The sequence below is a fragment of the Sus scrofa genome, chromosome 4 (assembly GCF_054392235.1).
Source record: "Sus scrofa isolate SSC_HxYL_T2T_F1_AM1 chromosome 4, Sscrofa_HxYL_maternal_Yorkshire_Landrace_v2.0, whole genome shotgun sequence".
NCBI lineage: Eukaryota > Metazoa > Chordata > Mammalia > Artiodactyla > Suidae > Sus > Sus scrofa.
In genome coordinates this window covers 115562668-115575028 of record NC_139386.1, presented here as the reverse complement: position 1 = coordinate 115575028, position 12361 = coordinate 115562668, and the positions used below count along the sequence as shown (strand labels likewise).

General features: G+C 41.3%; 1 protein-coding gene across 1 annotated transcript in view; it reads left to right on the top strand.

Annotated features, from left to right (window-relative positions):
* The window catches only part of LOC106510200 (glutathione S-transferase Mu 1), a 37353-nt gene extending 26347 nt beyond the window's left edge, over nt 1-11006 (top strand). Inside the window, exon 8 of the mRNA XM_021090061.2 lies at nt 10013-11006. Coding sequence (XP_020945720.2) covers nt 10013-10102 — 90 coding nt within the window. The 3' untranslated portion in view covers nt 10103-11006. The remainder of the gene's footprint in view (nt 1-10012) is intronic.
* Nucleotides 11007-12361: the final 1355 nt, after the last annotated feature.

Here is a 12361-nt window from a genome sequence, read left to right as displayed (position 1 = left end):
CTGTTTTCCATAGTGGTTTTACCAATTTGCATTCCCACCGACAGTGTAGGCAGTACCCTTTTCTCCACACCCTCTCCAGCATTTGTTATTTGTTGATTTGTTAATGGTGGCCATTCTCACTGGTGTGAGGTGTTACCTCAATGTAGTTTTGCTTTGCATTTCTCTAATAATCAGTGATGGAAAGCATTTTTTCATGTGCCTATTGGCCATCCATATGTCTTCTTTGGAGAAATGTCTATTTAGGTCTTCTGCAAATTTTTCAATTTGGTTGTTGGTCTTTTTGCTGTTGAGTTGTATAAATTGTATATTTTAGAGATTAAACCCTTGTCAGTTGCATTGTTTGTAACTATTTTCTCCCATTCCATAGGTTTTGTGTGTGTGTGTGTGTGTGTGTGTGTGTGTGTGTGTGTGTGTGTGTTTTAATGATTTCCTTTGCTGTGCCAAAGCATGTCAGTTTGATTAGGTCTCATTGGTTTATTTTTTATTTCTTTTGCCTTGGGAGACTGGGAAAAAAAAAAAAAACATTTGTATGGTCGATGTCAGAGAATGTTTTGCCTATGTTCTTGTCTAGGAATTTTATGGTATCTGGTCTTATGTTTAAGACTTTAAGCCATTTTGAGTTTATTTTTGTGTCTAGTGTGAGGGTGTGTTATACTTTCATTGATTTACATGCAGCTGATTTGTTTTCCCAGCACCACTTGCTTAAGAGACTATCTTTTCCCCATTTTATATTGCCTCCTTTGTCAAAGATTAATCGACTGTAGGTGTCTGGGTTTATTTCTGGGTTCTCTCTTCTGTTCCATTGGTCTGTATGTTTGTTTTTGTACCAGTGCCACACCATCTTGATTACTGTAGCTCTGTAATATTGCCTGAAGTCTGGGAGAGTTGTGGGTTATGTTTTTTGTTCCTCAGGATTGCTTTAGAAATTCTGGGTCTTTTAAGGTTCCCTATAAATTTTTGGATTGTTAAAGTTCTGCAAAAAATGTAATAAATGTGTGTATCAATGTTTATCAAAATGCAAAATTTGATAGGGATTGCATTAAAACTGTAGATTACTCTGGGTAGTATGGCAATTTTAATGATATTAATTCTTCCAGTCCAGGAACATGGGATATCTTTCTGTTTCTTTGAGTCCTCTTTAATTTCCTTGATTAATGTTTTATAGTTCTTAGCATAGAAGTCTTTCACCTCCTTGGTCAGGTTTATTCCTAGGTATTTAATTTTGGGGGGAGTGATTTGAAAAGGTTTTTTTATATTTAGATACTTTATATTTTCCTTTTTTGATATTTCATTGTTAGTATACAGAGATGCAACCTATTTCTGAATGTTAATCTTGTATCCTGCTATTTTGCTGAATTCATTGATCAGTTTGAGTAGTTTTTGTGTGGAGTCCTTAGGGTTTTCTATATATAGTATCATGCCATCTGTATAGAGTGACAGTTTTACCTCTTCCCTTCCAATTTGGATCCCTTTTATTTCTTTTATCTAATTGCTGTGGCTTGGACTTCCAATACTATATTGAGTCAAAGTATTGAGAGTGGGCATCCTTGTCTTGTTCCAGATTTTAGTGGGAAGGCTTTCAGCTACTCTCCATTGAGTATTATATTGACTGTGGGTTTGTCATAAATGGATTTTATTATGTTAAGGTATGTTCCCTCTATATCCACTTTAGTAAAAGTTTTTTTTTTTTAAATCATGAATGGATGTTGGATTTTATTAAATGCTTTTTCTGAATCTATTGAGATGACCATGTGGTTTTGGACTTTTGTTACTGTGATATATGCATTGATTTGCATATGTTGGAACCATCCTTGTGAACCTTGGATGAATTCCACTTCATCGTGGTGTATGATCTTTTTTATATGTTTTTGGATTCAGTTGGCTAAAATGTTGAGAATTTTTGCCTCTATATTCATCAAAGATATTGGCCTATAATTTTCTTTTTTGGTAGTATCTTTGCCTGGTTTTGGTATAAGGGTGATGGTCACTTCATGGAATGTGTTTGGGAATATTCCTTCTCCTTTGACCTTTTGGAAAAGTTTAAGAAGGATGGTTATAATTTCTTTGCATGTTTGGTAGAATTAGCCTGTGAAGCCCTCTGGTCCTGGACTTTTGTTTATAGGGAGTAATTTTATTATTACTAGTTTCATTTCTAGTGATCAGTCCAATTGATCTATTTCTTCTTGTTTCAGTGTTGGTGGGCTGTAAGTCTCTAGAAGGTTTTTCATTTCTTCTAAGTTGTCACATTTGTTGGCATATAATTGTTCATAATATTCTCATGTTTTTTTGGTATTTCTGCAATATCCATTGAGATTTATCCTTTATCATTGCTTGTTTTGAGTTCTTTCTCTCCTCTTCTTGGTGAGTCTGGCCAAAGGTTTGTCAATTCAAGAACTAGCTCTTGGTTTTACTGATTTTTTTCCTATTTTTTGAATATATTTTATTGATTTCTTCTCTGATATTTATGAAATCCTTCCTTCTGCTGACTTTGGGTTTTCTTTTTCTAATTCTTTTAGATGGTCAGTTAAGTTGTTGATTTAAGATTTTTCTTCTTTTCTGAGGAAGGCCTATATCACTTCACTATGAACTTCCCTCTAAGAACTGCTTTTGCAGCATCCCATACATTTTGAATGGTTGTGTTTTCATTATCATTTGTCTTGGGGTATTTTTTAATTTCTTTCTTGACCCACTGCTTTTTTTTTTAGTAGCATGTTGTTTAGTCTCCATATAATCAGGGTTTTTTTTCCTTCTCCTTTCTTTTCCTGTGGTTGATTTCTAATTTCATGCCATTGTGGTCAGAGAAAATACTTGAGATAATTTCTATATTCTTAAATTTGTTGAGGTTAGTTTTGTGCCCCAGTATGTGGTCAATCCTTGAGAATGTTCCTGTACACTTGAAAAGAATGTATATTCTGGATTTTTTTGGATGTAATGTCCTGAAAATGTCAATTAAGTCTAAATTTTCTATTGTGTCATTTAGGATCTCTGTTGCCTTATTGATTTTCTGTCTAGTGCATTTATCCATTGATGTGAGTGAGGTGTTAAAGTCTCCTACTATTATTATATTCCCATCAATTTCTCCTTTTATGTCTATTACTATTTATTGTATATATGTGGGTACTCCTATATTAGAGACATATATATTGATGATTGAAATATCCTTTTCTTGAATGGATCCTTTTATCATTAAATAGTGTCCTTTGGCTTTCTTTATGGCCTTCATTTTAAAGGCTATATTGTCTGGTATGAGTATTGCAACTCCTGCTTTCCTGTCTTCCATTTGCATGAAATATCTTTTTCCATCCCCTCACTTTCAATTTGTATGTGTCCTTTACCCTAAGGTGAGTCTTTTGTAGAGAGCATATTGTAGATTCTTGTTTTTTTATCCGTCTGCCACTGTATGTCTTTTGACTGGAACAGTCAGTACATTGACATATTTAATCATTGATAAATATGTATTTATTGCCATTTTAAACCTTGTTTTCCAGTTGATTCTATGTTTCTGCTTTGTTCCTTTCTTTTTTTAATTGGACAATTTCTTTTTATTTTATGCTTGTGTTTTTTTGTTTTGGGAATGTAATGTTTGGTTTTGACTTGTGGTTCTATGTTTTTCAAGAGAGAAAACCCCTTACTATATCTATTTGCTTTAGCCTGATAGTTGTATAGGCTCAAACACATTCTAAAAAAAAAAAAAAGTCTAGATTTTCTTACTTTCCTTCCCCAAATTTTATGACTTAAGTCCTTTTTTTTTAAACATCTTTATGTTTGTCCTTCTGCTGTTGTGTTTATTGTTGCTTTTTCAGTATTTTTTTTCCTTTTAGTTCTGTATACTGGCTTATTTAAATGATTACTTTCCAAGTATGACTTCTTCCATCCTATATCTTCTTTTTTATTTAGAGAAGTCCTTTCAGTATTTATTTTAGAATGGGTTTAGCACTGCTGCATTCTTTTAGTTTTTGTTGGAGAAATTCTTTATTTCTCCTTCTAGTTTAAATGATATTCCTGCTGGGTAGAGAATTCTAGGCTGCAATATTTTTCCCTTTTAGAACGTTGAATATGTTTTGCCACTGTCTTTTGGCCTATAGTGTTTTGGCAGAGAAATCAGCTGATAGCCTTATGGGGGTTCCCTTACAATTAACTCTTTGTTTTTCTCTTGCTGCCTTTAGAATGCTCTCTTTAACTTTTGCCATTTTTATTATAATATGTCTTGGTGTGAGCCTGTTTAGGTTCAACTTCTTTGGGGCCTTCTGTGATTCCTGTATCTCGACTGCTGTTTTCTTTAGATTTGGAAAGTTTTCAGCCATCATTTCTTCAAATATATTTTCAATCCCCCTTTTTTCTTCTCCTCTGGAATTCCTATTATGCATAGATTGGCCCACTTAATATTATCCCATAGATCTCATACTGCTTTCATGTTTTTTCATTTGTTTTTCTGGCTGCTGTCTTGATTGGGTGATTTCCATTATTCTATATTCCAAGTCACTAATTCAGTCCTCTGCATTATCCATTCTGCTCTTCAGTGCCTTTAACTCAGCTTGTGTCTCTGCAAATGAATTTTCTAATTTTTCTTGGTTCCTTTTTATATTCTAAAGTAATCTGTATTACTGTTCATATCCACTCTAAAAGTCCTTCATATTCACTCTTAATTCCTTCAGTATTTTCACTATCTCCTTTTTGAACTCAGTGTCTATTAGACTGCAGAGGTCTGTATCATTGTTTGATGCTTCAGGTGAACTCTCTTGTTCTTTCAACTGGGAATGGTTCCTGAGCTTTTTAATTTTGCCCATATTTTAGGGAAAACAACTACATAGTTTTGGAGGGCTACTTATATACAGGAGCACCCCTGGATATTTTGTGAGAGCTTACTTTTGATATTTAGAGTGCTGTGCATGCTTCCAGGGAGATGGAGGCAATAGGCAGGGCAAGTAGCTAGTACGTGGTTGCTGGGCCCTTGACAGTGGCAAGGACCCGTGGGAAGGTTGTTCAGGCTGTTCCTAGTTGCAGGGCCCTGGGAAGTGACAGTGCTCAGGTAGGTGTAGGTGGTGACTGGAGACTTTGGCAGTGGCAGCAACAATGGGTGGTGCTCGTTTGCAGAGCCCTCTTCTTTGCCAACCTCTGAGGTGACTGGGGCCACAGGTAGTGCCTGGGGCCACAGGTAGTGCCTGTTCACAGGCCCCTAGCAGTGGTGGGCCATGTCTACCCCTGGTGTCTGAGATGACTGTTGTGGTTTGCCCCTGCTGCCTGTAGACCTCACAAGAAGTGCCCTGTTACACTTAGCCCCCCACTGCCCTTAGCCTACACAAGAGGTGCCTGGCTACCCATAGCCTGCACCAGAGGTGCCCCACCCTCTGAGAGTCTGTGCATACACAGGACCATATTCCTACAGTGGTCTGCCCCTCCTCCTCTTGCCCTCCCCAACAATGATGCCTTGCTTCTGTAGACCCAGACCTCCTTCTGGTTTCTTTCAGCTATGCTGCTCAGCTCTCCATCCCATGGTATATCCCTAGCCCCTCAAGCTGTCTCCACACAGCCAACCCTAGGCTTTCCATGGAACTGACCTCCAGAGCCTGAGTCTCAGTGCCCAGCCCCTGCCCAAGCATCTTAGGCTGTGGTGTCCAGGGGTGTGGTATGATGGTCTATGAGGCTCTCACACTGCTTTGCCCCCTTGGTCCAGCTGCTGAGCTTTTCTCTGTGTCTCTGAGGTCTCTCTGTCTCTGCTGATCTCCCCATCTGTTAGGTGGCTCCCAGGATGTGGATTCCTTTCCTTTTTCAGAGCTTCCTCTCAGGAGTGCTAGTCCCATCCTGATTCCTTTTTTCTCTCTCTCTCTTTTTTTTCTTTTGTTCTACCCAGTTATGTGGAGGTTTTCTTCCTTTTTTTGGAGTTTTAAGGTCTTCTGCCAGCCTTCAGTAGATGTTCTGTGCAAATCATTCTATGTAGGGGTTTTTTTTAGGTGTTTGTGGGAGAAGGTGAGCGCCATGACTTATTCTTCCACCATCTTGATCCTTCTCCCCAAGAAAAAAAAAAAAAAGCTTAAATTTTTAAAAAAAGTGTTCCAGTGGATCTGAGGCAGGATATAGCTGGGCTCCGTGATAGACATTTACAACCAGCCACCTATCTATACTTTAAAATAGAAATAACAACAGCTGGCAAATAGCTGGAATTTATCTTCTATGGACATGTTAAATAATGGTAATAGCAGAGACAGGGAAGGGGCTAAGCCCTGATTGGGCAAAAGATCAAGAGGTCACATACTTCCTATCCTTGAAGTCAGGGAGGCTCCAACTACACATGCACTGAAAGACCCCTCTGGGTCAAAGAGTGAGGAGGTGCCAGGCCATAATAAGTCCTGATAACCATCCCATTACCCTTTGCTCTGGAATCTATCTTGGCCAAAAGATGTGCACACATATCAGGCAGGGCCCTGGGTCTGGTCAGGTCTGAGAAATAACACAAGGTAATTCAGCCAAAGGAAAACAAAGACCCTGAAGAACTGGCCTATATAAATGATTTAAATCACCTCGCTGGTGTGCTTCTCATTCAGGGGGACACCCGAACCTGCACTCCTCCTTTGGATTGTGTATGACTGCTTTGCTTCTGCCTTAGATAGACTACTTCTTTCTGTGCCCCCCCCCATATTGTACTGTATTTCTAATGATAAACCTTGTACCTCTTTTCATAGTCCTTGCCTCCTTGGAACATTTTTGCTTTCAACAGTGGGCAAGAATCAGGGCAGTTCTGCTTTTAGCCTCTGATCTGGTGGCTGGGATTCCTAGTTTTTATCCAGGCTGCCCAGGTTCAACTCTTGAGCAGAGGATTAAGATCTTGCTCCAAGCCATCACTCACTGCTGTCTCTCTGAAATCAGATCCAATTTAGAGGACCCATTGTTAGCATTTCAAATATGGCTTAAACCAGTAAGATGCAAGAGGTATCTCTGCACAAGAGAGTGCAAAGGATGATGCCTTCACAGGATCCAGACAGTTGGTTCCTAAATGTATTCTAAGAAAGTAAAGGCTTTCCTTATATAGGGAGATGCAAGGACTGTTGAGACAAGAAAGGCTCCTTATGGAATGGGACCACTCAGGACAAATTTTCCTGAAAAATAGCATTTCTAGATAAAAAGACTGCTTTAATCCCAGTCTATTTCACTTGCTGGCAAAGGGGCACCATCTATGTACTTTTCCAGTGGCAGAGTCTAAGCTCTCAAAACACAGTGGAAGATGCTTAAGAAGGTCAGGTAGAACATTTACATCTTAAAAGCACAGGGAGGTAAGGCAAACTCTTCCTAGAAGGGATTTTGTTTGCTTAAAGTCATAGTTTTGGGGAAAAAAAGTTTTAAAATCTTTTTTGGCCAAAAGAATCACAATTTTATCAAGCCTTTAGAATTATTGTTGCTTCCTGTGAGGAATCATTTCTTGTGTTACATAAAGGGAAGTTCAGAGAGGGGGATGCAAAGGAGAGCATGGCTGTGTACACTTTTTTATTTTTTGCTTTTTAGGGCCACACCTGCAGCATATTGAGGTTCCCAGGCTAGGGGGTCTAATCAGAGCTATAGCTGCCAGCCTATGCCACAGCCACAGCAACATGGGGTCCGAGCCACGTCTATGACCTACACCACAGCTCACGGCAACACCAGATCCTTAATCCACTGAGTGAGGCCTGGGATTGAAGCCACAACCTCATGGTTCCTAATTGGATTCGTTTCCACTGAGACATGATGGGAACTACCTGTCTGTGTACACTTAAAGGAACAAGGAGGAGCACAGAACATGGCCAGCTTCAGGGGCCTTTTTAAAAGTCTGAAATAATTTTAAGTAATTTTTTGTTGCTTTTCTGCAAAGAAGTTATTTTATAATTTCCTTTTTTAGAAGCTTGTCAATGCCAATTGAAATACATATCCCATTCAGTCTGTTTGGTCTTACAGCCTGCTTTCTCTCCCTGGATATAGACACACAAGTAAAGATAATTTTGGAATGTCAAAAGAAACCCATTTTGACCATTTTAGGCATAGTTGCCCCAAGTAAGTAAGTACTTGAAAATGTAAGCCCTGTAACTACTAAAGCTGAACCTGGCTGGGATGTTACTCAGTGGTTAGCAATCTGTTACCCCACTTTCTTTTCTTTTGAAAGTTTTGCTTCCATTTCAGAGTCTATCAGGATGAAACAACTGTTGATCAATGTGTGATGGGCCAGTGAGCTATTTGTGACTTTAACTCTTCTAGGTGTCACCTGAAAGTTATTTCAGTTTTTTTTAATTTATCTGTTTGTTTTTTATGGCCACACCTGCAACATATGGAAATTCCCAGGCTAGGGGTCCAATTGGAATTGTAGCTGCCAGCCTACACCACAGCCACGCAATGTGGGATCTGAGCCTTGTCTGTGACCTACACCACAGCTCATGGCAATGCCAGATCCTTAACCCACTGAGCTAGGCCAGGGATCAAACCTGCATCCTCATGGATATTAATTGGGTTCTTAACTCCCTGAGCCACAATGGGAACTCCTCTGTTTCAGTTTTTTAATTGTTTCACTTTCTTTCTCCTACAAGCTAAAACCACCATGAGCACTGGGAACGCTGGGTGGCCAAATCTTTGTGCATCCCCAGATGGGCGAGTTTCTTTAAAGATAGTGTTTTCCCTCAGGAACAGCTGTTATGCATGAGGACTTGCCTCTACCAGTACTGCATGTTTCTCGGTTGTCTGAGATACTCTTACCTCAAGAGTATCTGTGGCCAAGAGGCCAAGATAGAGCTGTGTCCCTTATCTTTGGAGCTAAGAATTCTCATATAGTATCTACACTTTGATTCCAACAACTCTGTTAAACTAAGTCAATTCAAGGAAAGCCATCAACTATCCCTTTACCTATTCCAAACTTCCCAATGTCTCTTAACTAGGCACTTAGTATCTTTCAACTGAGAAGTGAGGTACCTTTTTTATCCACCATGAACAAAACAGGATTGTTAACCAAGATGAGAGATCTGAGACCAGAAGAGATGCACCTAAATCTGCAACTTACTGAGGAAGTGGAGGGGACAATGGACCTTGCTGGTATAAAGTCTTCAGATCCTTTCAAAGTTCAGGTGACGAAAAATCAGCTCTGGGTCTCTTCATGGTCTCCAAAACTGCCAACTGAAAAAAAATATCAACACAGTGTAAGAGGTGTGAGTTTATTTGGGGATCTTACTTAAAACTATAGCCCAGGGGACAGCCTCTCAACTCGAAGGAACTGATCTCAAGAATTCAGGGAAGAAGACTAGGAAATACATGTAGTCAGCCATACATCTTGGTAAAAAGTTCTGCTGATCAAAAAATCATAATAAATTAATGATTTGAATGCTTTTCTGTGTATGGAAAGATTCATGAATCTGGGCTCACTGGAATTCTTCCTTAGATATCCATCTTAACTATTTAGGGCCCATGTATCTAAAATAGCAGATGTTTTACCTTGTTTTTCTCCATCCTGTACTCTCCTCCAGGTCCACTTTTGGTGGCCAAATGCCCTGAGTGTTGACTTAGCCCTTTGTGTAATCTAATGATAAGTGGGCCTCTTTTTCTTTTTGTTTTCAGCTGTGAGGAAGGAGGTTTGGCAGAAAGAACTGATAATGGGGAGTTGGGGGTGGGGAGAGAGCAAGAGAATGAGCAAGCCTGGCTCTATTCTATCCATATTACTTATGAGCTGTATTAGTATGAGGGTCATGCTTAACCTATGTGTGTCTTAGTATCTTGCAGGGTAGTTGTGTAGAGATTCAAAACCTATGTCCTCATCTCTAGAGGACACATAGTACCAAGCACTGGGTGAAGTCTCCATATGAGTGCTAAGTCTTATCAAGATATCCCATGAATTACAGGAAATTGGAAGAGGTGACTTTCCAGAGCTGGAGACCTCGGAAAGACCATTTTATCCCACCATTTGACCCCACATAGGAGGGTTATGCCTGGGTCCCAAACCTAGATCTGCATGAGTCCCAGTGGGGGCAGCAGACCTGATATCTGGCCTTCTTTTTCCCACCATCAGGGCCTAAAGAAGATCTCTGCCTACATGAAGTCCAGCCGCTTCCACCCAAACCCAATGTTTCTAAAGATTGCTGTGTGGGGCAACAAGTAGAGTCCTGGAAGACCAGGAGATGGAATAAGGAGCCAGTGCTGTGTTTGCTGTGCCAGCACCCTGGAGAACACCTGGACTTCTTGCACCCAGAACCATCTTTCCTTTTCTTTCCCCTTCTATTCACTCTAGGTGCCCTATTGACCCCCTTATCTCCCTCCCAACCCCCTTTCCATCCATCCTTTCAAGCTTCAGTCCCCACTTATCTTCAGCAAAGTTCCTCTCTCACCCAATGTTATCCCTCCTTCACTAAAACCAACCTACTATCCTTCCCTTCCATTGTTGCTTCTGTTATGAGGAGCCAAACCAGACCCCTGGTTCAGAGAGCTCTGCTCTCAACTCTCAGCACTGCCCTGAAGACAAGTCCTGGCTTGGTGTGCAGGCCCTGCTTTCCAGTGTGGTTCCTGCCCAGCCCTGTGTGATCCCCAGTAAAGCCTTAATCATACCTGCTGCATTATTTGCTCAGGTTTCCTGGAGTCATGACTGATTGTGTTGGGCGTAAGGGGGTCCATTTTCCCCCTGTTGTCCGTTGCAGGGACTCCATGAATGAAGATGCATATGTGTGTGGGGTAGAGGGTAGGATTATAATATTTCTTGCTCATTTCTATTTCCACTTCAGGTATCTCTGTTCCTGAGCATGGGGTCTCTATAGAAGGGGGCCCCTTCTGTGCCTGGTTCCCTCTTTAATTCAGCATTCATGCTACACCCCCTGTAGACTTGTAGTACTCTGTATCATAGTTCAGGGGGCTCCTGGGTGCTGGGGAAAGGGGTTGAATAGTCCATTGGTAGTTTTGGATCCTCATGGAATACCTTCTGTCACCCTTCATGGAAACTTTTCCTGCTTTAGATATTCTTCATCTGTGTTCTTACAACATATCTCAATAAAACATACCGGACTGTATTATAATCACTGTCTTGGCCTCCCTCCCCTCTCAGGCACCACCGCTGCTACCAGAGTGGCTCCCAGCCCCATGTCTGCTGCCACTGCCATGGACCAGGTTTCTGAGCCAGTCCATTTCATTCTTATCTCCATGGCTCTGAGCCATAATTCTCTCTGGGTTATAATGCTCCTCATTTTCTATAGAAGCTATGCATCTCAAAATATTTTGCCCCCAACATTCCATTAAATAAGAATTAGGTAGTGATTTCAGTCTAGGTTTTACAGCTTTTTAATGGATAGCCTAAAATCCTATCCACTAGTTACTAGAACTTTCTGAACCTTCGTCGTACAAAGTATACTGTACCTACTTTGATACAGTAGGTGGGATCAAATTGGCAGAGTAAGATGTGGTGCTCATCTTCTCCCACAAACACATCTATAAAAAGCCATCTACATGTAGAACGATTCGCACAGAACACCTACTGAACGCTGGCAGAGGACCTTAAACCTCCAAAAAGAGCAAGAAAACCTCCACATAACTGGAGAACCAAAGAAAAAAAGAGAGAGAGAGATAGGAATCAGGATGAGAACAGCACTCCTAAGAGGGAGCTGAGAAAGGGGAAAGGAACCTACACCCTGGGAAGCCACCTAACCAATGGGGAGATCAGCTGAAACAGAGGGCCCTCAAAGCAGCAGAGAAAAGCATAGAAGCTGGACTGAGGAAGGCAAAGTGGAGAGAGAGCTGCAAAGATCATCAGTACCACTGCCCCCAGACACTACAGCCTGAGACAACCAGGTGGGGCTGGGTGCTGAGCCTCAGGCTCTGGAGGTCAGTTCTGGAGAGAGGACTAAGGTTGACAGTACAGACAGTGCAGAATCAGCTGGAGAGAGCTAGGGAGAGGTGCACCAAGGGCTGAGGAGCAGATGCCAGAGCCAAGGGGACCAAGCAAGACACCATTGTTGGGGAGGGCAAGAGGAGGAGGGGCAGACTGCCATAGGAATATCTTTCTCTGCACATGAGCAGACTCTTGGAGGGTACGGCTATGGGCAATGAGGTGCATCTTGGGCTGGTGACTGAGCCTCTTGTGCCAGCTACAGGTGACACAGGCTATGCAGGACAGGGTGCCTCCTCTGTGGTCTATAGGTGGTGGGGGCAAACCACTGCAGTTATCTCCGACTCCAGAGGTGGGCATAGCTGCCACCACTAGGGGTCCATGAACAGGCAGCACTTGTGGCTCAAATCACCTCAGAGGGCACCACAGAGGAGGGCACTGCAATCAAGCACCATCCACTGCTCCTGTCACTCTGCTGAGAACAAATACACCCTGCCGCTGTCTCTGCCAAATGCTCCAGGCACTGCCAAAATCTGCCTGAGGCTCATT